General features: G+C 34.6%; 1 protein-coding gene across 1 annotated transcript in view; it reads right to left on the bottom strand.

The window, feature by feature from the left end:
- Positions 1 to 14648, bottom strand: part of SMCHD1 (structural maintenance of chromosomes flexible hinge domain containing 1) — a 155326-nt gene that overhangs the window by 114542 nt on the left and 26136 nt on the right. Inside the window, exons 2-5 of the mRNA XM_074200685.1 lie at positions 13324 to 13399; positions 12754 to 12915; positions 1850 to 1932; positions 1626 to 1756 (exon numbers count right to left, since the gene is read on the bottom strand). Coding sequence (XP_074056786.1) covers positions 1626 to 1756; positions 1850 to 1932; positions 12754 to 12915; positions 13324 to 13399 — 452 coding nt within the window. The remainder of the gene's footprint in view (positions 1 to 1625; positions 1757 to 1849; positions 1933 to 12753; positions 12916 to 13323; positions 13400 to 14648) is intronic.

The raw sequence follows: 14648 nt of genomic DNA, 5'->3' as shown, positions 1-14648 counted from the left end.
TCCTTTCTATCTCATGGCTTTCTTCCTTTCCCCTTAGTTCTAATTCCTCATACACAGAATGACTAATAAGGAAATTATTATTTTTTTAATGTTTATCCTTTGTTCTCAAAGAGGACGATGACATCAGGGAAGTAAAGCCAACACAAGTACATGAATTGGATTTGAGTGAGGGCATGCTTTGCTGTCATCAGTACCTCTTTCTCCACCAGAACCATCTGAGTGCAGTGGTCAGATATGAATCAGGACAACTGCAGATGTTCCTGGATGAGAGGCAGAGTTTAGTGACTTGACTAAGGTCATACAGTAAGTGTCAAGTGTATGGAGCTGGATTCAAACTTGCGTCCTGGCACAGCTAGATGATGCAGCAGATAGAGAACCAGCCCTGGAGTCAGGAGGACCTGAGTTCAAATCTAGACTCAGTCACTTAAACCCATTGCCCATTAAATAAAAATTCTAAATGAAAAACTGTCCAAACTTGCATTCTCCTGACTCCAAGGTCAGAATTCTGTCCATTGTGCCACCTAGCTATATATATTGAACACAAAATGTGGATATACAACTGTGTGCTGCTACAAGGAGGGAGGAGAGAAAGGAGGGTGGTAGCAAAATGTGTAACTCATAAATCTGCAAATGAATGAATCTTGAAAAACTATCATAATATGTAATTGGAAAAAATGAAATAAAATTTCAATTAAATAAAAGTAGAAATTGTTCCATCCTCTATTTGAAATGGGCTCATTTTCCCCCTCTGATTTTTTCTTGTATCCTCTTCCTGATTGAGCTGTTGGCCATAATGGAGTGAACTGGAACTACTGAACAAAACTACAAAACCTTGGTCAGCAGCATAGGGGAGGAAACAAATTCAAATCAAGTTCTTTGAAAGCATCAGGATACACACAACAATACTGATAGAATTGTAAACCAATCTGACCTCTAAAACAGTAAGAGCATCATTAAAATGTCTCCAAATGTTTAATTCAATGCCTTTTTTCTCAAGAGTTTATACTTCACTTTAGAGTGAAGCTGAGGCATTAAAGAAGTACAAGGATGTAGTGATTCCAATGATTCTTAACTTGACTTCATGTCATGATCTAGGAAGGAATCAGGTCAAAAATGTACTGAGAAGACAACCACCATTCTAGAATTATGAATTAGCCTTCCATCTCAACATTTTTTCACCCCTCAAAATAGATTATGGTACAGTAGAAAGAGCAATAGGATTCAAACCTGGGAGGTCAGAGTCAAAATCTCGGTTTTGAAATGAATTATGTGACATAAGTCATTTAACCTCAGTTTCCTCAACTGTATAATAAGGGGCTCAGATGAAATGATGCTCAAAATAGCTTGAAAGTTCTAAATCTGTAATCCCATGATACCAGAAGCCAATGGAATAGCACGTATTAACATAACTTTTGAAATGTCAAATTTTGAAATTTTATTACCACAAAACTGAAATTCTATTAAGAAAGATTTCCATATCAAACAAAACTACATCAGGTATTTAGACCCTCTATACAACATTAAGAGATTTTTCCACAATTTACTTTATATATATCTAAATTTGTGACTTCAATGTTTTACCTTCGAAAACACAATTTCCCACAAAAGTAGTGAATAAGGCTAACCTTTCAAAGTCACCTTTTCTTGTAAACTTTGACAACCTATATACAGCCCAGTTGTTAAGCTGCTTAGAGGTCATTCCTCTTCCATTATCAATCACAGCAACTGCAGGTTTTCCTTGTGATTCATCGAAAAGCTATGAAGAAATAGTATTTTCAAAAAGAAAATTATGAATACATGCAAAATTAAATCTCAAACAGATACATTTTAGTCTAGATAATGAACCTACCAATTTGATATGAATACTTCGAATTCCAGTATTACGTGAAGTTGCAGAGAGTGAGTTGTCAATCAATTCTGCAAGGGCAAATGCTAGAAAATAAGAAAACAATTATAGAACCTCTTTTCAAAAGGAAGAAAGAGAATTTGAAGGGAAACGATGACGAGGATGGGAGAAGTTACAGGAGGGATGATTTCTACTTTAACTCTAAACCTGAGTCTAGCTGGAGGAGTGCCTCTTCCATGGGGGGGGAAGAAACCAGGAGATTTGGAAAGAGACCCCATCAGAGGTGGGATATGTGATTAGGAAAGAAAGAAAATATAAATTCGGGGACGGGAGACAGGTTTATTGAAAGGAAATCATTTAATGAATTCCTCTGCTCTAGCCACATGGCTGAAGTGCAACGACTCTCACTGTTTTTAAGGTTTCTGACCTAGTTTTGGGAATCACCCTAAGGGTTTGAAAAAAGGTATATTAGTGTTGTTACATTCTGATAAAATTTGTACAGAATAGAAGGAATTAAATAACATAGATCTTTACATTAATTTGGGATTATGAACTATTTTAACACCATTTTAATTATTGCAAGAAGTTAAGTGGTTTGGTTATTTTTAACTTTATTGTAACACCTTTGGGTTAAAGAAAAGTCGTTCTGGGTTAACTAAAAAGAGGAAAAAACCTATGTTATCAGGGATGATTACTGATTTAATGTTGGGAAAAAGCTCTAATTCGTTTTAATGTTAAGCCTAATACTAACAATTGTATTTTTATTATGGATGGAGTTATGCAATGTGAGTGCTGGATGTTCTGTATAAGGTACTCTAAAGCTTTTATCAAACTAAAATTGTTGGGAAGTTTAGTTGTAATTGCATTGGGGTTTTAAATGTATAATATATAAGATATTAGATCCTTACAAGATCTGCGTAAAGAGGTCTGGAAGACAAAAGTGTAAAGATAGTGGGATGTTCATTTTGCTCCTCTTCTAAGGGAAATGAGATGTTTAAATAAGAATCTTAGGTTAATGTATATTAACAACGTATGTTCAATTTTAAAGAAGTCAACAGTGTGGACTTCTCTTTCTTGGTAACTGCAGACAGCTGATATGGGGGAGCTCTGATAGATAACCAAACATCATGTCGTCCCACTGTAAAGTAACTTTTTGATGAATAAGATGTATTTGTCAGTTATGTGATATTCTTTTGTTAACTGCAAAGTGATTACATTTGGGTATCATCTCCTGTGAATATATCTAAGTTAATTAAATACTATGCTGTTGAAGCCTGGGATTAACATAATTGCTTTGAAGGGCAATGAGGGAAATATCAAAAAGTATGACCCCCCTTCTGGAATAGATCTGAGGGTTCATAAATAATATCATCATGGAAGGATTGCTTTGTACAATCTGGTAATTTGTGCTGTTCTGTTACATTGAAATTAATAACAAATGTTGGAAATTTAAAGCCATCTAAGATGTTCTAATAGTTTTAAAGAAGTCTAAAAGGTAATTTGTATATTAGAAGGGGCAGCTAGGTGGCATAGTAGATAGAGCACCAACCTGGTAATCAGGAGGGCCTGAGTCCAAATCTGGCTTCAGATACTTAATGATTATCTAGCCATGTGATCTTGAGCAAGTCACTTAAAGCCCAATCACCATGCCAAAACAAAAAAATAATAATTTGTATATTCAGGATGGCAAGTAGCTAAACAAGTTTGTGTATAGAAGTTTCTGGCTATATATATTGAATGGGGATATTTGGGATATATATATACATATATACATATATATACACACATATATATACATATATATGTATATATAAATACACACATACACACATACACACACACACACGTATATATGTATATTCCAAAGCTGTGATTGTTTACTTTGAAGTAAAAGCACCATGTAATGAGAAAGATAAACACAAGATAATTTGAGATTTTTCTGTGCGATATCCTGGACAAAGAGGTATTTATTTCTTGTAAAATATAGAAGGAAGGTTCTCAACCAAGGAAAATCTGATATGAGATCTTTATATAGAAGTAAAGCAGATATGATTTCAGACAAAGGAATGAATGTCTCTAGTAAGAGGTATGAAATGAAGCATTTAGGGCCACTCAGAATTCCTGGTTTTAGGAAGGACACTCAGAACTTTAGGTAGGGGAGTCATTATTTGGGACCCCAATAAGATTATAATCAGAATTTAGTGAATTATACTCACTGGAAGTTCTAATTAGGTAAAACAACTATTTTAAATCATGGGACTTTTAATCAATTTTCTATTTTTATGTCAGATACCAGGATGTTCTGGAAAAAGTACAACTAGGTCAATGTCATGTCCTTGAAGCTGAGGAAGCCAATGGACTAAAGATGTCAGGTGACAGGGATGTGCAGCCATAGTGGGCAACTTCTCAGTATGGTTGAGCTGGAACCCTTTTGACTTGATTTCACCAAACTGACATTTGGATAATGTCTAACCTAAAAGAATAAACCTAGATTGAGGCATCTGACTACCCACATGACCTCTGCCTGGACACTGACATTCAATACTTCTATCTACAAAAGAATTTTCCTTTAATGTCCTGGATTTTTATAGTTACTAAGCAAACCAGAAAATGAAGTTTTAGGTGAATTGGATCTAATAACCATAGATAGGTTAGCTGTGGCTCTGACACCTGCTATCAACTACGTGTTAAAATAGGAACTAAGTTTCCTTAATTTTTATTTAGAGGGGATATTTAGGTAAGAAGAATGGGAAATTCTTAGGATAATTACAATTTCAAGGCATGGTTTAAGGAAAAGAATGTGAGCTAGATAGGTATATCAGGAAAATGAAAATTTATGGAATATCTTGGAATATTTTGGGAAAAATTCATTTTGGTTAAGGATATTTGAATCTTTATTAAGAGAGCAAAGATTAAGATTACTTTATTTTTAAAGCATATGCTGGGTACTCTTTAACCTAAGATGACTGTTGAATGTATATGTTACAAACTTTAGTCAATGTGATAATTCATAACACTAACTGTGTTAAAGAAGTATTTGGCAATTAGGGAAAATGTAAATTGTAATAAGCTCCAGAATCCCATTGTTTTGTGATGAAAATAAGTGTTTAGATCTGAGTAAAATGTTAAGCAATTTCTTTACTACCAGAAGACAAGGTCTCATCTAATCACCTGGATGGAGAGGACTTTTTGAAACAGATTCAGAAGATGCAGAAGGACAACAATGTCTCCAGGGGAGAAGAAACACCAATTCATCTCCACCATCTCTTGCCTATTAGTACATTATATAGTCAGGGGATCTGCATCTGTAACTTCCCCTTGATTCTGTAAATGACACCCCTACTTATGCCCTACTCCTTATGGGGAGGAGGAGGAGAGGCAGGGTAAAGTGTTCTCTGTTGAGAGAAAAGGAGGGAGATTATTGGGTGGCATGATTATATCCTACATGAATCTGTATATCCTATTCTAGGGAGAGACCTATCTCTGATTTAGAGAACAGGGTATTACTGTATTAATGATGGAGGGGCGGGGAAGCTAGGTGGCATAGTGGATAAAGCACTGGCCCTGGAGTCAGGAGTACCTGGGTTCAAATCCAGTCTCAGACACTTAATAATTACCTAGCTGTGTGGCCTTGGGCAAGCCACTTAATCCCATTTGCCTTGCAAAAAAAAACCCCCTAAAAAAAATGATGGAAGGGAAAGAATCCAGCTAACGTTAAGTCATTGCCCAATCTTGTGATATGGTTAACTGTTGGACTTGCAGTGGTCCACAGTAGCGAAAATTGGCCTTGGGTGCCAGTCCCCAAGTCTGGCCTAGATTCTCAATTCCCAGTCAAAGATGCACTGTGGCACAGGATTCAGATGCAAAGGAGGGGAAACACCAGTGGCACATGACTGATTCAGTTCAGGATAATTATTGTTTACACCAATCTGGCCAGGATATTTTCCTGGGAAGTAGCAAATGTCTGGATATGTCCAGAAGCAGGGTACATATATTCTGGACTGTTCAAATTAAAGAGATAGGTAACTGAGACTTTTGTGGGATGTAATGATGGTACCTGTATCCCTTATAAAGATGCACAAACTGGGGAATTTGTTAAAACTGATTATGAATTAGTATGGATTTTCAAGGAAAGTGTTCAAATGGCCATTCGCAAGAAAAATAATTTAAGGAACATGACTAGATATATAAGCTATTCTTAGGGCTAGTCCAATGGTACAAAATCAAGGATAAAAACTTGCCAGTGTAATGGAGAGCCTCTTAAGATTAAGGAAGAACAGTATTATCCATTTGCTGGAAATGGGGAAACTATATTCCTGGAAGACCAACCAGGACTAAAGGGAAATTCCTGGATTTGTGGGACTACTGCCAACACCCATTTGTCCAAAGGGTTGGTCAGGGAGTTGGTATCTAGACTTAGGGGCCTACTACCAGGACATAGGATAGGAGTTGGATTTATTGAACCCCAATTTATATTGATTAGATTCTAAGCCGTGGTGGAAAAATTACCAATTAGACAGCTAGGTCCTCAACTTGCTAGCTGACTAAGCCATACCAACAAATCAGTTGATTGGAGTAGTTTCAAGTAAATTGAATCAAACAAGTATCTTCCTAAAGATAGATGACAAGAGTCAAGTAGTAAAGAAATAAACAGGGACATCAGAAAGTTGGTAAACATGGAAAATATTATGCCTGCTAATGAAGAAGTAAGATCTTGATAGAAAAAGACAGCAGTCATGTCAATAATAGAGATTATTATTTGAAGGAGGAATTATTAGGAAGATGTGGAAAGCAAAATAAAGGGAAAAAAAGGGGAAATTGTAGGAAAGAATTAAGTGTTTTGCCTTCACACAGGTGAGAAAGGGTATTGCCAGTTTTTCATTGCTGTCTGGGTTGCCTAATCTTTGTGGAAATTCAAAAAATGCCAACTTGTTTACAGGAAGGAAAGAGTTAAGACAAAAGGAAAAGATTAAATAACTTTGCATAGGTTGAATGAGAGCCTGTGTTATTGTCCCTTCTATTGGGAGAAGGTAGTAGCTGTTCTTGCTCATTATTAGGATGAGCAGGGGGGTGGGAAGCCATATGGCGAGTGAATGTATCAATTAGATTTCTGACACCAACCTATAATTGGTACACACACATACCCTGAGATTATTGCTACTAAACTAGTAAACTAAATTACTAATAGATTCAAAATGTTAAAACCAAAGGGTAAAAGATAGTTCTTCTCTATTCAACAGACCTTTTAAAACAATTAGACACATAAAAAGGAAAAGTTTCCAACAGATTGAGCTAATATTACTAACAATGTTAAGATATGATGAGGGGCAGCTAGGTGGTGCAGTGGACAGAGCACCAGCCCTGGAGTCAGGAGTACCTGAGTTCAAATCTGGCCTCAGACACTTATTACCTAGCTGTATGACCTTGGGCAAGCCACTTAACCCCACTGTCTTAAATAATAAATAAAATTTTTTTAAAAGGATGTGATGAATAGAAATACAGAAAAGCAAGGGAAATAACTGATGTAAAGTAAAAAAACTAAGAAAATAACTACAAAAAGATTAGAGAATTTTTACATTTTAATTGTTTTTACAATGAAAAACAATAACAGAGGAAACTTAATGTGGTGTGATTATATAATAATCATACTTGGCCCCAAAGAAGAGATATGGGAATAATGGAAATAATACGCAAAGACAGACTTTATGACAATAAAACACCTCTTATGATGTTAAACCCGGCTGATACGACTCTGAGAGGAAGAGGGGAAAAAAGGAAAGATACTGAGAAATGTAGGGGATATTAAAAACTGAAGATTTAAATAAAAATCTTTTTTAAAGGACTGATCTGAAATTTAAAGCTAAACAAGATTTGATACTTCAGGTTCTAATTCTTTACTCTTATCAGTGACATCAATGGAACACAAATTCTCTCCAAGTAGAAATCACAAACCATCTCTGTTTTCTCATTCTCCATGTCATTGCATATATCATCCAGAGAACCAATGCCTTGGGAGTCTTTCTCAAGAGCTATTAACATTCAGAGGATAACAGTGAAGCACGTGGACTGTACATTTGTCACCCACATGCCCTTTTTTTAGGGTATCTTTTAAGTGATTTTCCTAAGTAAGCCCCTCATGTTGGTTTAGGAATGCAGCAGTCTAATTATACCGATAATATACCCATCCAATGTCTCTTTAGAGAGACTGAAACATCATTTTCCAAACAACCAAAATTAGGAGATCCAAAGGACAATCAAGATTGAATAAACTACATAAAAATCCAAAATTTAAAATACAGTCTGTTCTAGAACCTTATTGTATATGACCTAAACTTTCCCAGTGTCTATAGAGTCAATTTTAAACTATAAAATGATGCTATTAAGCCTTCCAACCTCTCAAGAGTACTAGGATTTCTAGGCCAATAAACCAGTATTGGCTTTCATTGAAAAAATCTCCTTGTGGGGACACATAGGTTGCCCAGTGGCTAGAGCACCAGTCCTGGAGTCAGGAGTACCTGAGTTCAAATCTGGCCTCAGACACTTAATAATTACCTAACTGTGTGACCTTGGAAAAGCCACTTTAACCCCATTTGCCTTGCAAAAATCTAAAAGAAACAAAACAAACAAAAACAAAAAAAACCCTTTCCTTGTGTATCTGAGCTAAGTGATATTAGATACTCTAAAGTTAGGCTGAGTTTTTTTCTCTTCTTTAAAATATAAGTTCTGGAAGGTTTCCCTTTTTCACAAATAAAATAAATGCCTGAGGGGCAGCTACTTGGCACAGAGGACGCAACATGGAGTCAGGAGTACCTGAGTTCAAATGCTATCTCAGACATTTAATAATTACCTAGTTGTGTGGCCTTGGGCAAGCCACTTAAACACCATTGCCTAGCAAAAATAAATGAATAGGGGCGGCTAGGTGGCATAGTGGATAAAGCACTGGCCTTGGAGTCAGGAGTACCTGGGTTCAAATACGGTCTCAGACACTTAATAATTACCTAGCTGTGTGGCCTTGGGCAAGCCACTTAACCCCATTTGCCTTGCAAAAATAAAAAAATGAAAAATGAAAAATGAATGAATGAATGAGTGAATGAATGAATAAATAGATAAATGCCTTGAGTCTAAGGGTTTGACAGTTTTGTTTACTTTTAACCTGCAGGCTGAATCTTGTTAGCTATCATTCCCAGATTTATATTATCTGTAAATGAGAGACATGATTTTTAAAAAGTTAGACTGGGGGTGGCTAGGTGGTGCAGTGGAAAGAGCACCAACCCTGGAGTCAGGAGTACCTGACTTCAAATCAGGCCTCAGACACTGAATGATTACCTTGCTGTGTGGCCTTGGGCAAGCCACTTAATCCCATTGCCTTGCAAAAACTTAAAAGAAAAAAATTTAGATTAGGATTAATGAATGCTTTTTTTACATCACTATTACTTCTCATAGACTATACAATGGCACTCTCCACCAGCCTTGCAAAGGCATCCATAAAACAAGAATACCTCAGTTTAGAAGGACATATACAACCAAAAAATAGAAAAATCTAAAAATATATAAGAAACATGATTATTATATATATTATACAATTAAAAATTTACAAAAGAATCATATCAAATACCTTGGTATCACAAGAGATGAATTCATAACCAAAACTCAAAACCAAAATATGATTACATGAAATTAAAAGGCCTTTACATGAGCAAAGGGGAAGTATTTGACTAAGGGGGAGAGAGAAAAAGTTTTCATTATCAATTATCAATTATCTCCAAAATGGTCGAAAATAAACAGGAAACTAAAAAAAAAATGACAAAGCTCAAGTCATTTCTCAATAGATATATGACCCAAAGGACACAAAAAAATGGAATAATCAATATTAGAGGTATTGTGGAAGGACTGGTACATTAATGAAGTGCTGGTGGAAATTATTCTGGAAAGCAGATGGAAATTAAGCACATGCCATAATATTTATAACAGCATATTTTTTTGTTGAAGCAAAGAATAGGATATACTAAGGAATGACACAAAAATGTAATGGATATTACTGTGTCATAAGAAAGAATAAATGTGTAAAGAAACACAGCAAAACATAAGAAACTGATGGAAAGGAAATGAAGAAAGGAAGAAAACAATATGCAGTGATAATATAAATGGAAATGCCCCCCCAAAAAAGGAAAATAGATGCTGCAAAAATTAATTAACAAGATTACCTTAGCCCCAAAGAAGAAATATGGGGCTCAACCCAAATCTTTGCATCTTAGTGTGGAATTAAAATTGTAGAGTACTACAAATGATAGGCTTTCTAATATATTTGTTAATTTTGCTAAAAGTTATCTTTCCTTTTGTAAGCATAGAAGGATAACTTTCTGTGAAGATTACTTGTTTTTCACAGAACAGAGCGGGGGGGGGGTGTCCCAATAATACTTAAAATCTCAGGAAGCACCCCAAAACAAGGCAAAGGCTGGAGAAATGAGTAAGCAGAGAAAAAAGAGGAGCACCATTGAAAAATACATTGTCTGTGATCTCAAGAAGGATCAAAATACTCAATCTGAAGATGAGGAAGTACAAGTACATTGGCCAGATGGAAAAGGAGATAAAGCTCTCCAAGGAAAACAAATCCCTCTGATGTAGAATGGAGTGAAAGGAAGCTGATGATTTTATGAGAAGTCCAGACACAATAATTCCAACACCAAAATAATGAAAAATTAGAAGAAAATGTGAAATATCTCATTGGAAAAACAACTGAACAAGAGAACAGATCTAGGAGAGATAGTTTAAAACTTACTGGGCTACCTGAAAGTCATGATCAGGAAAAGAGCCTTGACCTCATTTTTAAAGAATTCTCACAGGAAAACTGCTAAGCAGAAGGCAAAACAGAAATTAAGAGAATCCACCTATCTCCCACAGAAAGAGATTAAAAAAAAAACAACCCCCAGGAATATTATAGCCAAGTTCCAGAAGTCCCAAGTCAAAGAGAAAATATTGCAAACAGCCAGAAGAACACAATTCAAATATTGTGGAGCTGCAGTCAGAATCACACAGGACTTAGCAGCAACTACTTTAAGGGATCATAGGACTTGGAATATAATATTCTGGAAGGCAAAAGAGCTTGGAATGCAGCCAAGAATTAACGATCCAGCAAAACTGAACATCCTCTTCCAGGGGAAAAGATGGACTTTCAATGAAACAGGGGGAGTTTGATCTTCAAATACAGGACTCAGGTGAAACAGAGAGCAGAGAAGGGTAAAATATGAGGGATTAATGATGATAAAGTACATGTATTTCTGCATAGAAAAATGATACTGATAATATTCATATGAAACTTCTCATTTAATAAAGCAGGTAGAAGGAGCCTTTATAGATGAAGCACAGGGGAGAGGTGAATTTGAAAATATAATATATTATATATAATAAAATATATTATATAATAAATGTATATATAATATAATATAAAATATAATATTGTAAAAATGGAGTCAATGGCTAAAAGGGAAATATAATAGGAGTAAGAGAAAGGAGAGGTGGAACAGGCTAAGATATTTCATATAAAAGGTTTTTTTATTGCAATGATATGAAAGGAGGAAAGCGAGGGGGAATTAGGGAACCTTTGTTCTCATCAGGTGGCTCGGGGAAGAAACAGCATATACACTCTATGGGGTATAGACATCTAGAGTAAAAAGGAGAGAAGGGGGACAGGGAGAAGGGGGGTCTGTGGGTAATGGAGGAGAGGGTGAATTGTGGGGGAAAGTGGTCAGACATAACTTAATTTCTTACAAGGAGCTGGGATTGAGACCATGGGGCCGGGTGGTTGCTGGGTTTCAGGGGTGTTATGTGGGTTCAGGATCTCCTGACTCCATGGTCAGTGATCACTCTGTTGCACTACTCAGTTACCCTACAGCACACTTTAAAACAGGGACAGAGTGAAAGGAAAGAGAAAATATAGTATATGATAGTGGGAAGGTATGGATGTAGGGAGTTGTGATCAGTAACAGCAACAGTGGAAAAAAATGGAAGTAGCTTTTATGATAGACTTATCATAAAGAAGGTGATCCAGCGGAGACAGAGCTCGTGGTGTCAGAACACAGACTGAAGCACATATTTTCTTTTTTCTTTTTACTTTATTTCACATGAGGGTCTATATTTTTTGGGGGGAAGGGTATTGTTTACTCTTAAGCAAGAATATTATAGTAACGTATTAAAAAAAAACCATCACTTGTACAAAAATAAAAAAATAATTTAAAAAATTGCATGTTGAGGGGCAGCTAGGTGGTGCAGTGGATAGAGCACTAGCCCTGGAGACAAAAGACGTAGGTTCAAATCTGGTCTCAGATATTTAATAATCACTTAGCTGTATGACTCTGGGCAAGAAACTTAACCCCACTGCCTAGCCCTCCAAAAAAGCAAGCCCCAAATAGGAGAAATTTGCTATTTCACATGCAAGTCTCTTTTTTTCCTCCATTATAAATGTAAAGATTCATTTTTGTTTGATGTTTAATTTCAGAATAAAACAAATTAAATTTTTTAAAAGGGGTACACAAAGGACATAAAACCTGTTTTCGAATTGATACATAGATGAATAAATTAACACTATAATGAACATTATAAATTAAAATTATGAAATAGGAATATGAGAAGTTCAAAGCAATGAAACAATAATCATAATGGCAAATGTTACAGGTTGAAGGAAAATATACACAAAAATAGAAATGGACTAGGCAAAATATAGGAAGACAAATAATATGTCTCCTGTTAAAATTCTTAAGACATTTAAGTGTAAATCATAATACAGTAGATTACTTTAATTTTTAAAAATAAAATTAGATGGAAAGGTAATTTGAAAAACTGAAAAAATGGCAGCAGGTAGGAGTGAGATGTATGAAAGAGAAAGGTGAGAAGTAAACTGGAATACTTACGTAAGGGATTCTGTCCTTCACTGGCATAATATTCATACATGCCACTTTTAACCAATGTGTCATAATGTGGTAAGAAGTCAATTCGTTCCTTTGTTGCAGAGAGCAGTAACTGATTGACTGACTGAAGTAAGTACAGAGTAACCCCATCTTGAACATTTTCATCTAAAAAGAAGCAAAAGTTGAAATGCATTGCTAGCATTTACAAAAACCTTATGAAAACTTTCTAAAGAAATTTTTTAAATTAAAAAAAAAAAACACTAACTTTCTAACACTTTTCAACTACCATGAAAGGTTTTTAAAAGTTAAGCTTTAAATGCTATTATTCATTTAAAGAACATAATTACCTACTATGTACAAAATATTGTGATATAATGCTAGTCTTACAACCTTGTAGTCAAAACTAATTATGTTAACAAAAAAAAAAATGGGGAAAAAAGTAAAATCTGGGGACAAAGGCAATGTTCACATACTTCAACCACTTTATATTTATCCCTGTTATACATAATTGTTTGCATTTACATTATTTAATGTGAAGTGTAGAAGCATGAACAACTTATGAACATTACTTACTGAAGTTATCATCAGTAATTTCTTTTCTATTTGTTGTTGTAATTACAAACTTTTCTCCAGATGAAATCCCAAGTGCCTAGGAAAAAGGGAAAACAAGTCACTTGTATATATAAAATGATAAATTTAAATTTGTGGGAAAATAGAGAATTGAAAGATTATTAAACTTACTTAAAACTTTTTTTACAAAAAAAATCCTAATTAAATTAAGCTTCTGTAAAATAATAACATAAGATCTATCTCAGAGACTATTATGATACTTTACAATTAAGTATTCAGCAACGATTAACATTTGAAGTTTGACAATCTTATGTCTGCATATGTAAAGCAGCAATTATTTAATATTTAACATCAAATACCTACAAATAATACGGTATGCTAAAAGAAGCTTTCAGGAGTAATTTTTAGCACATTTTTGACTAGCATAAATGGGAAATCCAGCAAAAGAAATAGATTTGAAGGCTGAACATTTCAAGTTCAAATCCAAACTCAATCTACATGATTTTGCAAAAGTCATTTAACTTCTTTGGAAGCTGTACTACAAATGATCTATGAATACATTAACACAGAACATTTCTAATGTGGATGTATTTATGACACATACCCACCATCTTAGAACATCTGAAAAATCTTGAAACTATTCAAAGATTTGATTCAAATAGATAATATGAAAATGAATTTTTTAAAAAAAAATTTTTTAAAAAGAATGAATTAAACTTGAAAAATCTATTCTAAAAAATAAAGGGGGGGGCAGCTAGGTGGCACAGTGGATTAGAGTACTGGCCCTGGAGTCGGGAAGACCTGAGTTCAAATCCAGCTTCAGACACTTAATTGCCTTGATGTACAACCTTGGGCAAGTCACTTAACCCCACTGCCTTTCAAAAACCAAAACAATAAAATTAAAAAATAAAAAGGGAAAAAACTTGTACAAGACAATGTTTAAGTTTAATGACAAAGTAAAAATCCACTAGAACAGCTAAGTCTTTACAAAAACTAACAATTTCTTATACTGATATAGGTAGCATATTTACCAATCAAAATAAGCAGAAAGAACTAAAAAAATAAATTATACTAAGAATTTGGAAATGAAAGCTGAAACTTGTTTTAGCATGTAATAGGAGGAAAAATAAAGTAAGTAGAAAACATACAAAATATTTTAGTGCCATTTAAAAGCCACTAAAACACATGCAGAAACTACATGAGTAAAACTAGAAAAATGGTTTCCACAAAAATACAGACTAAAATATTAGAAAAATATTCACTGTTCCATGAGTAAGCTGAACTAATATAATAAAAATGATAATACTATCTAAAATGATTTACTTATT

The sequence above is a fragment of the Macrotis lagotis genome, chromosome X (genome assembly GCF_037893015.1).
Source record: "Macrotis lagotis isolate mMagLag1 chromosome X, bilby.v1.9.chrom.fasta, whole genome shotgun sequence".
In the NCBI taxonomy this organism is placed as follows: domain Eukaryota; kingdom Metazoa; phylum Chordata; class Mammalia; order Peramelemorphia; family Peramelidae; genus Macrotis; species Macrotis lagotis.
The sequence above is the reverse complement of the archived record's forward strand: the minus strand, read 5'-3'. Positions and strand labels throughout refer to the sequence as shown.